The sequence below is a fragment of the Protopterus annectens genome, chromosome 10.part0, assembly GCF_019279795.1.
Source record: "Protopterus annectens isolate FY-2018-M chromosome 10.part0, PAN1.0, whole genome shotgun sequence".
Classification (NCBI taxonomy): Eukaryota; Metazoa; Chordata; order Ceratodontiformes; family Protopteridae; genus Protopterus; species Protopterus annectens.
Window position 1 is genome coordinate 298,064,860 of NC_056744.1, and position 19,259 is coordinate 298,084,118.

Genomic DNA, 19,259 nt, shown 5'->3' on the forward strand with positions numbered 1-19,259 from the left:
GTGTGGTTTTGTACCAGGTAGGCAAATAGCAGACACTACCTATAAGACATAATCTTCAGTGGATCAAATAATCCTGTAATCATAATATCCTTTGAAGTCGAAAAGGATTTTGATCAAGTTGATTGACATTTTTTGTCTGAGATGTCAGTGAGACTGGGGCTATCTAATCCTTTTATTAAACTGTTATGGGCCAATTTAATGGTTCATCACCTGGAATTAAAGTTAATAATGGGTTCCCCAAATGATTTTCACTAAGTAGTGGGCGAGGATGCACTGTTTCTTCCTTTGTTTGCAATATATAATGAAATAGTGCAGTTAATCCAAGCATCTCAGATAAAGGTCTATCAGTAGGTAGCTCAAAAGTTGAAATGTTCCTTTTTAGCTGATGATCTGTTCATATACTTCTCAGACCCAAAGTCAGATACTTGGAGTTGTTTAGAATACGGAAGAAATTTGACAGATTGTCAAAATGTATTGCTAATATAGACAACACTCAAATGGTCAGCATAAACTATAGACTGTCTAGAGCTTTAGAAGAGAGATTTACAAATATGTGGGGTTATAACGGAATTAAGTTCTTGGGTATTACTGTGGCCCTGATATTAAAAGGTAGTGTACAGTGTTCATAATAGTACTTTGCTGAACAAGAATGAAGGAATGATGTACAGGTGGAATAATCATTTTTTTCAATCTTCATAACAGGGGGCGGCCATGGTGGTGCAGTGGTTAGCATTGTCGCCTCACAGCAAGAGGTTCTCTGGTTCAATCCTTGGCTAGGGTGCCTTCTGTGCGGAGTCTGCATGTCCTCCCTGTGGTCACGTGGGTTTCCTCCGGGTGCTCCAGTTTCCTCTCACATCCCAAAGACATGCTGCAGGTGGATTGGACACTCTAAATTGTCCCTAGGTGTGTGTGTGTGTGTGTGTGTGTATATGTGTGTGTGTGTGTGTGTGTGTGTGTGTGTGTGTGTGTGTGTGTGTGTGTGTGTGTGTGTGTGTGTGTGTGTGCCTTCTGTGGAAGGTTGGGTGCCGGGCTGGCAACTCAACACTGTAAAACTCCACTGCCAGTCATGAGCTGTGGCGACTCTTAACCAGGAAAAGCCGAAAGAAGAATCTTCATAACAGGACACATGCAGTTAAAATGTTTTTTTCTTCTTTGTGTATGCATAACTTTTAGAAACTCCATTTTAGACTTTTAGAAACTCCATTTTAGTTCTGGTTCTGGATCTGAGTGTCACTGTCTTGCTGCCAACCCTTTTCTTATACTGAATGAGCATACATGTTGCTCTAGCTCCTTTCTATGTCAGCTTGCTAGACTCTGTCTATAGATTCTTCCACAGTTTCTATAGAGCTTCTAATGGGGAAAATATTTTCCTAATATTATATTATGAATAGCCACAGGAAGTAGCAGGTTCCCAGAACTGTCTGAATTTCTATATGCACTGTTTTCTACCACCCCAAGTGCATATTTCTTCTACTGATTGGTTGCTACTGAACTTATCCTTACACACCAGGGAACACATGACCAAAGTCATTATGTTTCCACAATATAACAGAACTTGAACCAGCCTTCTTTCTGAACTGCAGTACATTTCACTAGCTTAGTTGTAATGCAATGACATAATGCAGAGTCAGTTATTCCAGCTGTAGTGTTGTTACACTCTATAGAGGAACATTTACAGCATGCATGTCAGTGTTCATGTTTCTGATAGTAAAAAGTAAATCTCAATGACTTCTCTTCAAACTAAAATGGAAGACGTCAGACTGCCACAGAAGGAGAAGAAGAAGTCAGTATTCTAACAGGCAGACAGTAAAAAAACAGAGTAAACAAAACTGGCTTGAAGCTTATCTACGTGGTAGTAATTTGCAGTACACAGTTTGGGTATAAAGGTGGTGAAGCTGCATTCTGTGATGTGGGAATGCAGGATGAACATTTTGTTGGTACCAAAGAAACAAGGTGTAGTGGCTACTCCAGAGAATCTAAGACAGCTATTTCCCAATGCAAATAGTATGTGTTGGCAATGTGGACTTCTTTGAGAATGTCACCAAAGCCCTGGATGAAAGCAAAACAGTACATACAGCCTCTCTTGACTTAGCCAAGGCTTTTGACACAATTCTCCACTCAGGCATCATTGAGAAACTCACCTAGCTGGGAATTAACCCATATGTCACTAGACAAGGAGCCAACTGGCTCACCGACAGAACACATATAGGCAAAATTAGGGATTCCACCTCTACCATCCGACCAGTTACCAGTGGTGTACTACAAGGATCTGTGCTAGGCTCCCTACTGTTTGGAATCTATTTCTCAGAAGTCCAGGAAAAAATAAATGGCTTGCGGCTTACCAAGTTCACTGATGACTGCACACTGGGTGCAATTACTGAGTCCCCAACGATGTTGAAAAACTACAAAAAGGGGTTACACAGACAAATGATTTGTGCCAAAGCCACAGACTTAAACTAAATGCAAAAAATGTGTTATCATCCCTTTCAGCAAAGGGGAAGTCTCTGTAAATTACAATATTAACAGTACCCCCTTAGCTCAAACCCTGTGTTGAGAAATTTGGGAACACAGGTTGATAGCAACCTTAACTTTGATCTCCATGTGTCCATGGTGGTAAGAAATGCTTTCTACACTACACATCTTATAAGTTAGGGCATTGCATCCACAGCTAAGGATGTTATAACTCCCCTGTACTCATCCTTCATCAGACATGCCCCAACCATCTTCCTTCCTCAAATTGTTCTTTTAAATTCTGGCAAATGCCTTGCTACATAGCAAGCAGTTGTTATGGTTTATACCTCACACAGAGGTCTACAGCGTTCAGGTTTTAGTTAAAAAAATGTTTTTTTACTTTACTCTGCACAGAGCAGTACAATACTCAGGTTTTAGTTAAAAAAAAGAAAGAAATATTTTAAATGCTAACAAACTGCTTGCTACAATGTAGATGACACAGAGAGCACCACAGCACTCAGGTTTGGCTGTAAATGCAATACTGGCTTTTAAAAGAAGGTATTTATTAAAGAGTGATCAGGATCAGCCAGCCATGCTCTCTAGCACTTTGCCCCAGGACAGTTGCCACCTTAGCCCTGCCTTGCTGTGCTTCTGCTTGGACTTGATTAATGTAAGTTCTGAGATTGTGGTGCTCGTTCGCCGAAACACAGGTGCAGGGGTGCTTACCTTGCATGGTTGCTGAATGTAGTTTAGGAGAACATTTTTCAAATATTTTCCATTTGCTGAAACTGCCTTTGGCAAGTTGACATGAATCCAGCCATTGATGGCTTTTCCACTGAAATATTACAGCACTCAGATGCAGCAGTTACCATAATTAAAAGACTCTGCCTGGAAATTTGGATGACAACATCATGGCAAACTGATTAGAAAAGATTATGTTTATATCAATCTTCAGGAAAGGTCATCCAGCTAATTGTGAAAACTATCACTCTCTTCCACACAATGTCAGAATTATTCCCGAGATTATTTATTCACTTGAGAATTACAACTGTACGTGGAATGTGAATTGTGAAAAGTGCAAGCTGTATTCAGGAAACAGAAGTGAACAAGGAACAAGAAACTGATGAAGGCTTTGTACTGAAATTAGTTTGTCTTTCAAACTATGGACCAGAAATAAAATCAACTGCACTGTTTTTGATTGCTGTGGTGTGTACTTTTTAATGATGGATTGTGTTCTTGCATTTGTTTGATTGATTTCCAAGCACATTACACAATGGGCAACTGTGTTTATGAGTTTTTGTTTTTGTATTTTCAATAACAACATATGACTGTGAAGGTCTTACAATAAAAACAACACAGCAAGTAAACTGACACCTTTGAATTTTGGTGCTGGCAAAGAATATTGCATATACCATAGAGTGTCTGAAAAGCAAATCAGTTAGTATTGGATGAGACAAATCATAAGTATTCTGTGAAAGCTCAATTGTGCAAAGAGAAACATGCTTAAAAAAGGCATCATATTTCATGACTTCAATGGCTACCATAAAAGTCAAAGACAGACATGCAATAGATTGACATAATAGTTACAGCAGTGGACACCCGTTTCTTGGTTATTACTCATCATGTGACTGAAGAGAGACCACAGCTCACGACAACTAACTTTATGGATGCCATAAACTGTGTGTGCACCATTCTTGGCTACAGCTTACAGAAACTTCACCACTGCTTCCGCCCAGACTAAGCTTTTCATTACATTTATCGCTCATTTACTGTTAAGGAAATGCCATCTTGTATTGTCAGATTTTTACAACACTTGCCATATAGCACTTGCTTTCAGTTTAACTCACTTATATTTACATGTAAGCAGGCACCAAACATAACTATGTTGCATACACCAGAAAAAAAACAAAAACACTCAGCAGTCATGCAGTGCTGAATGATTTGGTAACTATTGGCCTAAACCTTCTCACTATACTGTGAGCAGTACTTGCTAAAAGTGAAGTTAGTTGCTCAAACTGGCGAAGCTCTGTTTCAATTTTTGTGTATTCACAGAATTATAAATGCAAATAAATTCTTAGCCTACGTGTGATTACTTTTAATAAAAAGTGCAGTAATGAAAGTAATTCTGAATTGGTATTGATAATTAGTCATAATTAATTAGCCCTAAAAATATAAAGGTAAGAAACTCTGTAGCAGTCATTCCACATCCCTGTATAGACATCTCTTCACTGAAAGTATCCATTGAGTACTCTGCATGAAAAACATACCTTAATGCACAAACATGCAAATAATAATTTGATGACTGACCTGGAAGAGAATGTATAGACTGGCAAAACTGACCACTGTCCACCCTCGATTGTCTGTCCATGGTCCTGGCCCTTTAAGCACAGCTGTGCATATACTGAAAGTAGACTACAAGAACATATCTGATATGATGTCTGCTGTCTTCCACTGATGTTTCCCATGCTCCACATAAAGTAACAGAATGGTTAAAGGTACTGGAGCAATACATTTGGCATGTGTCGCTGTGTCAGAATGGGTGACCTCGTACAGGTCTACTCATGAGAGTTAGGAACGTATGGAAAATGTGTAGTGAGTACAAAAATGAGAATGGGAGGGATATAAGCAGTACGGCAAACCCTTTATACTGCATCCTAGTTTTCCTTGCCTAATGTTTTGCACTATTGCGAAAGAGTCAGCTGCACAAAATGGAAGTTGTGCCCAGGACTATTTGCACACTTAACTGCATGAATGGCCTGAGGATTCAGTATAGAAATGTATAGCAAGACAGGGCTATCAATTTGATTAGTGACACACATGCTGAACACACTTCACATCAATAGAAGTTTGCTGCCTTATTTCTGCAAACTGCATCAGACACACAGAAAAACAAAGACAGATTTATTTTAATAGAATATATATTAGGAATATTGTTAAGTATCTAAAGTAGTTCATAGGGATTTGGCTATATGTGACTGATTTTCATTATGGATATCTTTGGTCAATGCTGAATGTTCTGAATAGGGAGAGATGTGTGATAAAATGGTCAGAGTTCAAGCTTCCAGTTTATGAATAATAATATTTACTTTCAACTAATCTAAACTGAACTTTAAGATGAAAAAAAATAGATGAGTTTAAAAGGCTTATTGCTGTATTTTTACAGATAATTCTGTGCAGTCAATGAATGGAAACACTGGTGGTTTCTCTGGTAAGAAGGGTGCCTTCCACATCTGTTTTAAATCTTTATCACTTTCATTCTCATCCTCCTGATCAAGTTTTGTTAGTGGCAATGTCCGTAGCTCTGATTCAGTGGTGCACGTCATACCAACATTTAGCATACGGGAGCTCATAGGTAAGTCTTGTGGTAGAGTGATTTCCTGTACATCCTAAAACATTAATATTAACATGTTAGCAAGTTGACTACTGTCACTTTACAGAAGCAAACAGTGTCCATTTATTTTCTTATATGCTGATGGTTATAAGCAGATACTGTACACCATATCTCTCAACCTGTAACTGCAAAAAAATCTATGCAAAGTCAAAAAAATAATGCAGGGAGAAAAGCCCCAAACCAGGGCATATTTTAAATCTTGCTGTTACAACCATAGAAAGTTGCTAGAATAACAGATAATGTATTAGCATGCATTATATGAAAGATTTGAAGTCTGAAACTCAAAAGTATTTCATTGCTTAACAACTCAGATGCTAAATTATTGGCAGAAAAAAAACTAATTTTGTGAGACATATCAAAAATATCAGGCAAAAATCTGGACATTATGGAAAAATCTGGACCGTTGAGAGGTATACTGTAAATCCAAATTCCAGTAATCTACTAAACAATATTTCAGTTCACCCTGACAACATTCTGGATCCATATCTATTCAGTACACAGCAAAGGAAGAAAACAAAAAAACGAGGTGGCAAATAGAACAGCAACCCCTGTTATACCGACCACTCTATCTATAGTTTACGGTGCGGTACTGCAGGGAAATGGAACAATTATAGTCATTAAATACTAGAACCGCATCATAGTCAAATGGGGCACTAGACAGGGTAATGGATCGGGGTCCCTCTACACACACAGCAGCCCCCATGGCTCCCCTACAAACATTCTAGTGTCCCATTACTTGCTATTTCACCTTAGTCACCGTAAACACTGTTCAAACCTATCAGAGCGCACAGTATTTTCTTCTTTACTTCTGCAATGACTACAGATACTACTTGGATTTAATTTAAAACTTTTATTTCAAATTGTATAGCAGAAACACTGATATACATTTACTTAAAAAAACAGTATTGTCTCAATGAAAACAGACTTAGCAATAACAGTAAATGTCTCTGCCTTTGAAGCTCACATTCATTGAAATGGCATTGAAACTCTCATTCAAAGAAAAAAAATGCATCTGGCCAGTGGCAGATAGTTTACTTTTGGGCTATTTTCAAACTACAGGCCTCTTGTATACATTTTTAAGATCATGCAGACATGTGTACACTATTAACTTGGAATCAACAAACAACAACAAACATACAGACACAGAGATTCCTGGATTTTGTAAACACAAACTCCCTGGACCAGATTGTCAGTACACCAACCAGGGGTACAACCATACTGGATCTGGTCCTCACTAATATGAGAGAGTGCTGTACACCCCCTATTGTAATGCCTTCCCTGCAAGGTCAGACCACAAAATGGTCTCCTTTGCAGTAAAAATAAAACCTGGACCCCCAGCTAATCCTGGAATATTCAGAAACTATTCTCTAAAGCTAACTTCCTGCTAGCAAGTGATAACCTGGCAACAGTGTTCACAGAAACCCTATACAAGAATGTTAATAGCTGCATAGAGGCAGCTGTACCCACTAGGAAGAAGTACAGAACTAACTCATAAAACAAGCCACCCTGGTGGAGTCACAAAATCAGTAGGCTGTATAACAGAAGGAAGATAATCATGACAAAAATTAGGAGCTATAGCACCCAACAGGAAAAAAAGCACACTCATCAAACTAAACAAACAACTCAGAGGACAAATAAAGTCTACCAAAGCCACATTTGAGATAAATTTGGCCTCCCAGGCCAAGAACAACCACAAAGCATTCTTTAGCTATGTCCACATCCTCAAAGGCAATACAGAATTGTGTGCAGAGTTAATTGTAAATAGAGCCACCTATACTGATGAGGCAGAAGATATAGCAAACCGACTGTCTGACAAATTCATCAACCTTTACCCCTCTCTTTCTGTCAATCTTCCCTCTGGAAATACTGTCAGATATAACTCCCCCTGCTATCACTAGGGAACAGGTCCTTAATGCTCTCTCTAAACCCAAGAGCACTGCATCAATAGGCATAGACAATATCCTAGGATGCCTTCCAAATAGCATGAAACATGACCTATCAGGCCCTCGTGCACTTTCATTTAACTGTAGCCCCCAAACAGGCTTCATACCTCATGAATGGGGAACAGCAACAGTCATACCTCTGCACAAAGGTGGGCCATCTGCAGACCCTGGAAAATACAGACCCATAAGTCTCACTAGCCTTATATGCAAAGCCATGGAAAGAATTATCATGGGAATGATCAATAATGATATAGTAAACCTCCAGACACTTGACCCAACCCAGTTTGGTTTTGTCAAGGGCAGAGCATGCCTACTCAAATTGGTGGACTTCTTTGAGAAGGTAAGCAAAGCAATGAATGAGGGCAAAATGTTTCACACTGCCTATTCTGATCTGGCCAAGGCATTTGACACAATAACCCACACAAGCATTAGTGACAAACTTAAAAGGTTAGGTACAAACCCATATGTCACCAGGTGGATAAGCCAACTGGCTCACAGACAGGACCCAGAAAGTTAGAATTGGGGAGTCCACCTCTACAAAGAGGCCAGTCACAAGTGGAGTCCCTCAGGAATTGGTCCTTGGACATATCCTTTTTTAGCATTTACTTCTCTGAAGTCAAGGCCAATGTCAACAGTTTATGGCTGACTAAATTTGCAAATGATTGCAGATTAGGAGCTGTCATTGAATCCCACACCGACAAAAATGTTCTCCAGGAAGGGCTGACACAGACAAACAACTGTTGTCAGAGCCATGGACTAAAACTAAATACCAAGAAATGCATAAAAGTATCCTTTGGGAAGTCATCCACCCCTGGTAACTATCATATTCACAATACACCCCTAAGAGTTGACCCAGTAGTCAGTGACTTAGGTACACACACAGACAGTAATCTAGCCTTTGACCATCATGTGTCCACGTTAGTGAGGAAATCATTCTATATTACACAACTTATAAACAAAGGTATGGCATCTAGGTCCAAGGAACTCATTGTCCCACTGTATTCAGTATTCATCAGACCTGTCATTGAGTACAATACCCCCTTTGGTATGTACCTAAGCAGGCATTTCCAACAACTGGAACATTGTCAAAGGTTCCTCACTAAAAGATTACAGAGTGTAAGTAAAATGTCCTGTGCAGACTGCCTCAAGGCCCTATCCCTGTATTCTGTCTCCTACAAGCTGTTGAGGGGAGATTTATGTCTGGCATGTAAGGCATTATCACAGTCCACTCCAATGAACCACCTATATATCCACAAAGCAAACAGCACCAGAATTACCCATTCTAAAAACTTAAACCTTGCTTGTGATATAAACAGGACCTGCTGGCACGACAGGTATGTATCCCAGAGACTACTCCTTCCCTGGAACAAGCTCCCCATTCATCTGAAGCAGAGTTCCTCTCTAATCCAATTCAAGTGTAACTTGGACAATTGGATGGGGGACAGGGAATTCATCCCTGGCTTGGCACCTTTGCCTCTAATGGACACAGACAACCTGTAAATGGTTCATCTCCCAGGCCCCTGCTTGTAAATGTTTCAGCTTCCAAACCCCTGCTTATACTTATCAAGGGTACCAGAACTTGTCAGAGATTTGGGATGCATGGCTTAGCTTAAAAAGGCCCTTGTGGTCATTAGTGTAATAAACACATTAAACATATGAACCTATGCATGTGTTCTTTCATTCACCTTCCAGGTTGTATTAAATTATATTCCTTGTATAATACAGCAACAGTAGTCAGAGTATGTTTTAAATTTGCAGTTTTGAACATTTTTCCAGTAAGCAATGAAACAAAACGTGTGAATCAGTAATGACAAAACTGCGCATTTCAGAACATTTCAACCATAAAAGGCCACTCAATCATCTGAATAATTCTACATTAAAGAGACCTGTAACTAATGAAGAGGTTGCTACTAAAACAAACTTTATATTTCAATGTTCCATCTACAAACTCTGTGCCTACTGCCCTTGAAGAAGAAGAATGCCTATGTTATATTAAAAATATGGTAAGCTGGTAATATTGCAGTAGGGAATGGATGGCAAACTGACAACAGGTTCATAGTTACTAGAAATCTCATTCAAAGGAGGACACATTCAGGACTGCAGCACTTCCACCACCTTAAATTACAGTACAGTATCAGCAATCACTCTACATGGTGTGGGAGTAGAACCCCCAGCATTCTGCATCAAAAGCAAATATGCTACCTGTTGTGCTACTAACACTGCTTTCAAACTCTGTAGCATAAACAGTGCTGACCATTTGTTAAACAAAACAGTTGCACTTTGAAAACAGACTTAGCATGAGCAGCAAAAAATGTATCTTCCCTTGAAGCTCACAATTCCTTGAAAATGTACTGAACTTCACAATCCCTTGAAAATGCACTAAAACGCAATTCCTTGAAAATGCACTTTGAGTAGTCTGGTATTTGTTGTAAAGGATTCAGGCTCTTGTCTCCTGTAACTAAGGTACAGGGTTTGAGTCTGAGAAAACTGAATGCCCCGAAAGAAGAAATGTAATTTTTTTTAAATTAAAAAGTAAATGATGTGTCAGTCCCCTGGCCACTTGGCTCCCTCACAGCCACTGGGGGCCCCTCTCAGCCTCTGGGCCCTAGGAGACTGCCTAGGTCGCCTAGTGATGGGTCTGGATCTGTTTACTGCTATTTGTTTTTAATTTCTCAACAACCTTTCCATTCCCTTGTGACTATAATAACTAATTATTTCATAGAGGAATGGATTTCTCCTCTTTACAGCCTTTAAAGTGTGTGGTGTCTGGGACATGAATTTGGAGGAGGAAACAGAATGGAAGTAAATAACCAGACCTAATTCAGCTGGCAGTTGAAATAATTAATCACAAAATGTATTAACATAGCAAAGTAAGCCAAGAAATTATTTTCTCTTTATTTAGTATACAGGGTACTTGAAACCTTTCACATAGCATAAGCAAGTTTGTGATTTGCTGAAGGGTTAATATTGCTGCATGTCATCTGGTGGTAATAAATCTCTGGGCAATAACAGACAACTCTACAAATCAAGAACTTCTATTTTACTATATCTTATCAGTATAAATTTGTGCCAGTACTTCAGCCATATATCATGCCTTTAGAAATATCCACAGCACAGACACAGCTGGATTTGGTGCCAGTGAAGATTTGTGTATCAGGGCAAACATTGTTGGGGCACAAAGGACCAAAAATCAGGGACAAGTTTTAAATACTGCTCTTATAAATTTAGAAAGTTGCTAAAATAATGGGTTTTGCATTAGCATGCATTTTATGAAAGATATAAAGACTGAAATTGAAATGCCTGTTATTATTTAACGACTTCAGTCCTCAATTGCTTGTCAGAAATCCACAAGTGGGAACAAACTAAAATATGAAGCAAAATCCTGTAATTTAGCAACACTCTGGACAGTTGAGAGCATGCTTTGAATACACACAAGAAAAATGGCTGTTACGGCAGTCGATTCCAACCAATAACTAAACCAAGGCTCCTGAAATCCAAGAAGCAAGCAGGCAAATGTAAAATATGTATTTATTCCAATCCATGTTTAAACCACACAAATATCACAAGAAAAAGTTCCAAAAGGTTAGTATAACTCTTTTGTCCCTGGAAAATAAAGTGAAGCATCCAAATGGATTAAAAGTACCACAAAAAGAAAGAAAAATAGATTCTTCACTTTTACTGTGACAGCATTTGTGTGGTTTTAAAATGGATTGGCGTAAATGTGTATATTTTAGACATACCTACTCACTACCTGGATTTCAGCAGTCTTTGTTTAGTTAATGCTTTGCATACATCTAAACTGCAACAAAGTTGTGAGTTCTCTGTCCTTTGACTTCTCTAATAAAAATATTATTGGCATGTACTCTAATGAGAGGTGACATTACTTAATGTGAAGAAAACAATCGTATATCCCATTTGACTAAAGAGCAATAAACTAGCATGATCAAACTGTAACATGATTGATGAATATCCTTCTCAAAAGTAAGTAATCTGTATAAGTTAATCATATGCTGTTACTTGTGTAACTGTATGTTTCAGTCTTCACATTTTCTCTAAATATGTCTATAATTTGTCTATTTTACTATCTTAGCTGTTATTACTATTGTGAATATTTGCTTTGATGTTGCAGTTTCTCTAAATCTGCCTGCACATTCTGGAGCTTTTCTCCACAGGCCTCTGCTAAAAAGGGGTGAATAATCTATTTTTGACTTTTCTGGTCCACAAATAAAAATATATAGATAACATACTAAGTGAGTAATAACTGCTTGCTGCATATTATATTTACTTTTGTATAATGGCTGTTGCAGTTTTTTTTCCAGGGGCACCACTGAGAACAGACACTATCAAGTTGAGCCTTCATGTTCCTTATATGTAAGTAAATCAAGAATATTCATTGGTTAGGAAAGAGACTTCCTTGCCAAGATTATTCCTTGTTTCTGGCCCAAGTAAAGTGGTAATACCGCAGACACATTTAGCTCTGAGTTTACCTCATTCAAGCCTATAGCACCTTTTTGTATACTTCAGGTTCACATCCATAGCTTCTAATGGCATCCAGAACTTTTTTTGGGTCTGGCTTCTTTAACTAAGTGATTTACCAGCTAATAATATACAAGGAATTATTAACAAAATAACAGTACATTGTTAGTCCAAGATGTCCTGCAGTAGGAGCATTAATCACCGTGTCACTTATTCATGTTTTCATATTTATGTTTATAGTTTCATAATGGTGAGCCCTACATGTTATTGACAGATATGGTCTGATATGCCACAGTAGGATACAGGAAACTTCATTGTCAGTGTCCATTGCTGTCACGCTATACCTGAGATGTTGCTGCTTATTTGTTAATAATCATGAAAATAAACAATATTTCCATCTGTACTTAATACTTCAAAAATGAGTAACTTGCAAACTTTTGCATAATGTCGGGTGAAACCTTAGATGTTGTTGAAGGAAACTAGTTTTGATATTGGCCCAAGTTGCACAACTTGAGAGATAGTCAATGTTATTTATAATGCTAATTATAGAATTAAGCATATGTTTTCATGTTTCTGTAAATATCTCAATAAGCATGTACTTATAGAAAAAATGTAGTTATTTGTGAAAAGATTATGCCTGGTTAACCAAAATGTTCTAAAACTATATGAATAATGAACATAAAGAGTTTATCGCATTCTACAAGCATTTTGTAGATGACCTTTTCCTGATTTGGGAAGGGAGCTTGCAAGAGTTTCATAGATTTTTAGTGTATGGTAATGAGAGTACACCTTTTCTAAAATTCAAGTATGAATATTCTGCTGAACGCATAGCTTTTTTGGATGTTATGCTATCAAGGGATAGGGAAGGTACAGTATACACTGAAATGCATAAAAAAGAGGTAAAACGCAATAATTATTTACATCGAAACGGTATGCACCCCCCCCCCTTTTATGTTTGATAATGTAGTTTTGAATCAGATGCAAAGAGCTGTAAGGCTTAATACAAATTCAGATATGTCAGATAAACAATTAACAAACATGGATCAGGATTTTCTTATAAGGGGTTATTCAGAGAAAGTAGTGGAAAAAGCATTATAACAGGTTAAGCACCAATGATCAGAGCAAGATATTGCTCCTTATTTTGGTAGAGGACGTCAGCAGAATAATGGACAACATGTTAGGACAAATAAAATGAGGTGTATGCTTACATATAATAGGAATACAACACAAATAAAAAATGTTATTAGGAGACATTGGGACATTTTAAGCAATGTTCAAGGACTGCAAGATATAGTAGCAGAGGGTTCAGTATTTGGCTATAAATGTAATAGTACCTTGAAGCAGATGTTATGCTACAAAGTACAACCAAAAACTTCTTTCTAGGAAATGGGAACAAGCATGGTATTTTTAAATGTAATAATTGTTTTTATTGTAAACATTTATATACATTTTTATACAAAGCAATCAATAGTACATCCTGTCACCAAAAAGGAGTTTGTATTACAAGCTTATGGAAGTTGTAACACAAGTAATATAGTCTATATGGCTAAATGTGAACTATGGGGAAGTTATGTGGGAATGACCAATAGAAGGTTTAAAGAGCATATAGCTGGTCATCTTAGCAATATTAAATGCAAATTGTTAACAAATGCACTTAGTAAATATTATGGATAGAGAACATGTGTTTACATTTATGATATTGAAAGTAATTTATAAACCACTATCGGGGAGGGGGGGGGGATGTAAAAATGTTAACTGAGAGTGAGGAAATGAAATGGATCTTACGTATGAAGTCCCATTTACCACCAGGACTAAATGATTGTTTTACTTTAAAACCATATTTAAGAGAACTACATCAATCTATTTGAAATGATATCATGTGATTTCAATGGCTATTTAACTGTTGATTCCTCCTGCTAAGATGTATTCGCCTGAGGAAGCCTTATGGTGAAAGTTTTATCTCTGAAGAGAGGTTTTAACTTGTGATTTTTTTAATAAAAGAATCTGAGTGTATCCAGTGCTTTTTTTACTTTTTGTACTATATTTATAGGTTGCAATGTTTCCAAGATATTGCAATTTGTTAGTGAAAATGAAGCAAAAATATAATTTTGGTTTTGTGTACATTATAATACAGCATTTATGGAAAAACTATGAATGTGACTTATCACCAGAAAAGACTTCATACTGCTAATATTGCTATTTGTACTGTCTTAATAGCATTTATTGTTCACACATACTTACATTTGTTTATATTATGCTTTTAAACTTATTTTTCAGAAAATGCTCTGGAATGTATAAAGTGCTAGGCTGCTAGAAGTGTGACATTCCACACCACATCGGTGTTAATGAGTTAGTCTGGCTCAGTATAGTCAAGATGAGCAGGAGAAAAGGAATTATGAGTATAAATAGGGGTGAAGCTATCTGAAACAAAGCATTGCCTTAATCTCCAATAACTGGGCGGATTTTAATCTCCATCACTTTGGATTTGGAGTGTTTCATATATGAATACTTCTACCAAAAACTTAGCTTTGGTCTTGCAAATGACAATGATGGTGCCAACTATCAACAATCATAGCATTCTGATGAAGGTAAGGTCTGAAGTAGTAGGGTGGATAGCTGGAAATGGTTACAGTTAAATCATTATCATAAATTAGGGTGTTATGGCAATCTGGGTAGTCCTTTGTAAGGAACTAACAAAATCAGTGAATAGGAGTTGACCTGGTACAGAGTCCTAATGCACATCAGATGACAATACTGGTAGACTGCGTGTAGCTCAGTTTACCCTTAGATAATATCTGATAAATCAATCCATGCACAACATGAGCTGCTTTGACAAGGTCATACAGAAGGAAGGGATGACAAATAGAGGCAGATCTGGACCCATCAATAAGTTGGGGACCTGTGTTAAATCTATGTTGTTACAGCATGAATGTTCAGCATTAAGATGGCAGTAAAATACAGTGTCTGCAGGTAAATGATGCTGCTTGTGCTTACTGCAAGTACATCAGTTCTGTTCTTCTGCTTGTTAAGTTGAAGAACAATGGCTGTGTCCAGTAGGTTTAACCGTGGAAGTCTCAAGGAGCCTGCTCCAACATTATTGGTTCATAATGCATTGCATAATTATTGAGCAGTCGATGAGACTATTCTTTACGTGGAGAAATGTTAAATGAATCAAGATCAGTGACAGCATGCAAATGTATCAGTCAGGCCAGAGATAAAGTCATTTTACCATTTCTGCAGTCAGGATCATATAAGGCATCTGCCACTGCTCTGACAACATTAAATTGCTACTTAACAAGAGAAAAGATATGGATTTCTGAAACAGTGTCAAAACAGAAGTAATGAAGGAAAGTATAAACCAAATGATCTTAAAAGCTGGATAAGAAACAAGCTGCACTTGCCTCCAAACAATGATTTTTTTTAATGTAACACATAAACAAGCAAACGCATTTTAATCAAAAGGAGAGTTATAACAACAGTAATAAATCCAGAGATGATCACCGAGTCATCCAGATGGGTTGCTTCTTATTCTTCTGTTGTGGAAATGAAAATATTTGTCTTGATAGAGTAGAAGAGAGATTCTAAAGAAGTACAGAAAAACCTTAGTAAAATCAGCCTATGGATACATGATAGTGCTGTATACAGCAGAAGGGGCAATGAGCTGAAAGTGCTTAGATTTTCTAAGGAAAGAATAGAAACTGATATAGTCCAGGTACTCATGGCCTCTGCTTAGTTATGGACAAAATAAGTGAGCCATGGTCACTCATGATAAGAGGTTAGATACACTTTAATGTCCTTACCTGGCTTACTTGGCAGGGCCCACTAAAGCATGATTTGCATACTGGATATGGTACTACGTCTAATTTTTCTGTTTTTCCAGGACAGCTTCCACTGAGTTGTGTTTGGAAAAGAAAGAAATATCTTGCCTTAGCTCCAGTCCAAGCTAAAGTTAATAGTAACAATCTGACAGTTGCTATCATAGCAGGACACTGCAGTGATAAAGATGGCCATAGCTTTTATGTATTTTGTGGAGCATAGTTTAAAGAAATTGTTTGACTATTTATGGAACATTCCTCCATTTATTAAAATGCATACATTGTCAGTGGTGGTATATAACAAGAAATTCAGGATGTGGTTGGATGTTTTAAAATAAAAAAAAAAAAAAAATATATATATATATATATATATATATATATATATATATATATATATATATATAACCATCCATCAACTTTAGCAACAGAGTTTTAGTTAGCATGAATTTTCCAGAGATGACCAAAGAATGTAAGTAAATGGATATCTGTTTACTTAAATTCATGAGGCCTGTTGATGATTATGGCACTTTCAAAGCTGTGAGAAATTTTTGCTGAGTAATTAAAAATATACCAGCAGGCATGTGGAGATGGCCTGATATACTTTTTTACTGGAAGCTAAAGGAAATTATGTTGGTCTATAGTAGTAATCTGTTTTAGCAATTAAGACTCAGAGATGAAGGCACACTATACTTTGTTACTTGAGTAAGTGAACAGTACATTACTAGGAATGATTATTATTTTTATAACTGAGCATTGTTATTAATCAGATTTTACTTACTGGAATAGTGAGTGCTTGAAATGGTGAGCAGATAGTTCCAAATCTTGACAGCTTTTTTACATTAATTTCCCCAAGTCTACTTCGACGCTGTTTCTTTTCCATTGCTCTGTGCAGCAGTCCTTTCTCCTCAGGCAGTCTTGTTAAGGCCTATGAGAATTAAATAAAAAATCTCATGTGGTATAAAACAAGTGAAACAAGCACCAAGAGAAACAAGTCTTTCATTTATCACAGTGTCCAAAGTGCTGGTACCTGGGCTTTGACTGAAAATGGTTGTTAGTGATCAGTGCTCTAACCTGGTTAACACATTCAGACTAGCTGCTAGCCTTGTGAAAAGGTAGAAAAATCTTAGTGATATAATTAGATCTCTGTAAACTGAATTCAAGTTTGTACATCTTCTGTCAGTGAAGGAACGGACTCTGCTTCCTGTTACAAAGTTGGAATCACTTACTGCTTGACTTATTTTGGTAAAACTAATGATGAAACATGAAAAATGAAAATAATAAGGTTTTAAATATGTAAAGTATAAAACTGCAGTTAGAAGTAAGGTAATGAACAACAGCCAACAAATTGGGTCTGTATTGTTATGGAATTTAGTCAAAGTGTCTTAAGAAATTAGTGCATTTCTGGAAACACTCAGGTTTATTGTCTTTTACATGGCATTTCTAATAAAGCTTTAAAATTGTACTCCTTATTAGAGCAATAAAAGACACTACCAGTTGTGATTTTAAATATGAGATTTGATCCTTATACGGGATTGAGAACAAATTTGATTTTCAAAGTTATAATAATACAATTGCTTAAGTTAAGGTATGACCCATATTCCATGATGAGAGAGTCCAGAAAATAGAATAATAACAGAATTTCAATAACCTATGCATGGATTAAAGATTATAGCACATGAATCAAGAAGATGCATGCGTTCACATATGATCATATCAACAAGATTAAGTAATGCTGAAAACAGAACAATAATGGAAGGATATAATAACCAGTTTATTGGCCACATATTTAGAAAACTTCTTTCAGGATCTGTGTCCACAAAAAATGAAGCTCAGTTTAAAAGTTAAAATAAGATGGTATAATACTTGAGAAATATGATAAAAAGCAAAAAGCAGATACTTTTGTGTCTAAGGATGTAAAAGGAAAGAAAATACATTAACAATAGATAAAAATGAAGCATTAACAAGATCAGAAAAAGGCAGAACTGGGCAAAATAAAAAGAGGAAAACAGAAATGAGTACAGAAAGTAAAACAAAACTAAAATGTAATGATGGAAAGATCACAAATAGGAAGCAATAACAAGAAAACTGTTAATGTGGACTGAAAATGCTGAAGCAGTTTTATAAATAAATTTTAAATCAAATAAAGAAGAAATCATGTTAATACAGCCCAATGCAGCAAGGTACTGTCTTTCCAAATAATGACATCTATATTTGAAGAATAACATAAACATAAACATTATGACAAATATAAGAAAAGAACGAGACTGATGCATTTAAGGAAAGGGATTTAGACAAAAAGAATATATCACTGAAAAGAGAAATTCTAAAGCCATGAAGAAAGGCAATAAAGTAGGGTTTAGTGAAAAGAACATCAAAGATTAAAAATGAATGTGAGGATGAGTTAAGAACAAAAATAGGCACATATCAGGGAATGTAGATATTGAGATGAAGGCTTTAGATATAAAAAATGGAGCAGAAGATTAAACATTTTACTGTAGAAGACATCATGATAGCTGTCATACTGAGTGTGAAGATCAGGTGAAAATATTTGGTTTTATGCCTGTCTGGTTGGAGTTGAAAGATATTACATTATCACCACAAAGGATTATATGCAAGAAAAATATCAAATATGGTTAGACATGTTGCAATAAGCACTATAGGGAGAATGTCAGAGAATAAACTTGGTTGGTATCCTCTTACTCAATAAGACATGTTGAAAGTAAGAAAAATATATTTTATTGTATTGCCATTGCTAAATAAGCAGTCTAAGATAATGGGCAATGAAAGTACACAAACTGTTATTCATCAGTGTTGAACGGTTTATATTTGCGATATCACATGCACTATATCATTGACTTCCACTTCCTTTGGATGAGCAGAGTGAGAGTGGCATCATTGGTTCCAACAACTTTGACATACATGAAATATTGACTTTTTGTAAAGGTAGCAGCTTGGAACAAGACTAGGAACAAGTGCTACCACCACTAGGTCAATGTTCTCTGATCTGATGATACATCTCTAGCTCTGCATGCCTCAGTACTGTCAGATAGTGCAGGTCAGTGGGACAGCACCCAGTCTTTCAAAGGCAAATGATCACCCATACCTGGCAGAAGTTGGACATTAGAAGACATATTAATGATGGGATTCTTTTTCTGGCAATCATTATTAATTTGGGGATATGGA

The 19,259-nt window shown here is 36.8% G+C and overlaps 1 protein-coding gene across 1 annotated transcript in view; it reads right to left on the bottom strand.

Annotated features, from left to right (window-relative positions):
- Positions 1 to 3,500: 3,500 nt before the first annotated feature.
- Positions 3,501 to 19,259, bottom strand: part of LOC122814130 (WD repeat-containing protein on Y chromosome-like) — a 1,041,762-nt gene continuing 1,026,003 nt past the window's right edge. Inside the window, exons 20-21 of the mRNA XM_044086745.1 lie at positions 16,855 to 17,001; positions 3,501 to 5,837 (exon numbers count right to left, since the gene is read on the bottom strand). Coding sequence (XP_043942680.1) covers positions 5,595 to 5,837; positions 16,855 to 17,001 — 390 coding nt within the window. The 3' untranslated portion in view covers positions 3,501 to 5,594. The remainder of the gene's footprint in view (positions 5,838 to 16,854; positions 17,002 to 19,259) is intronic.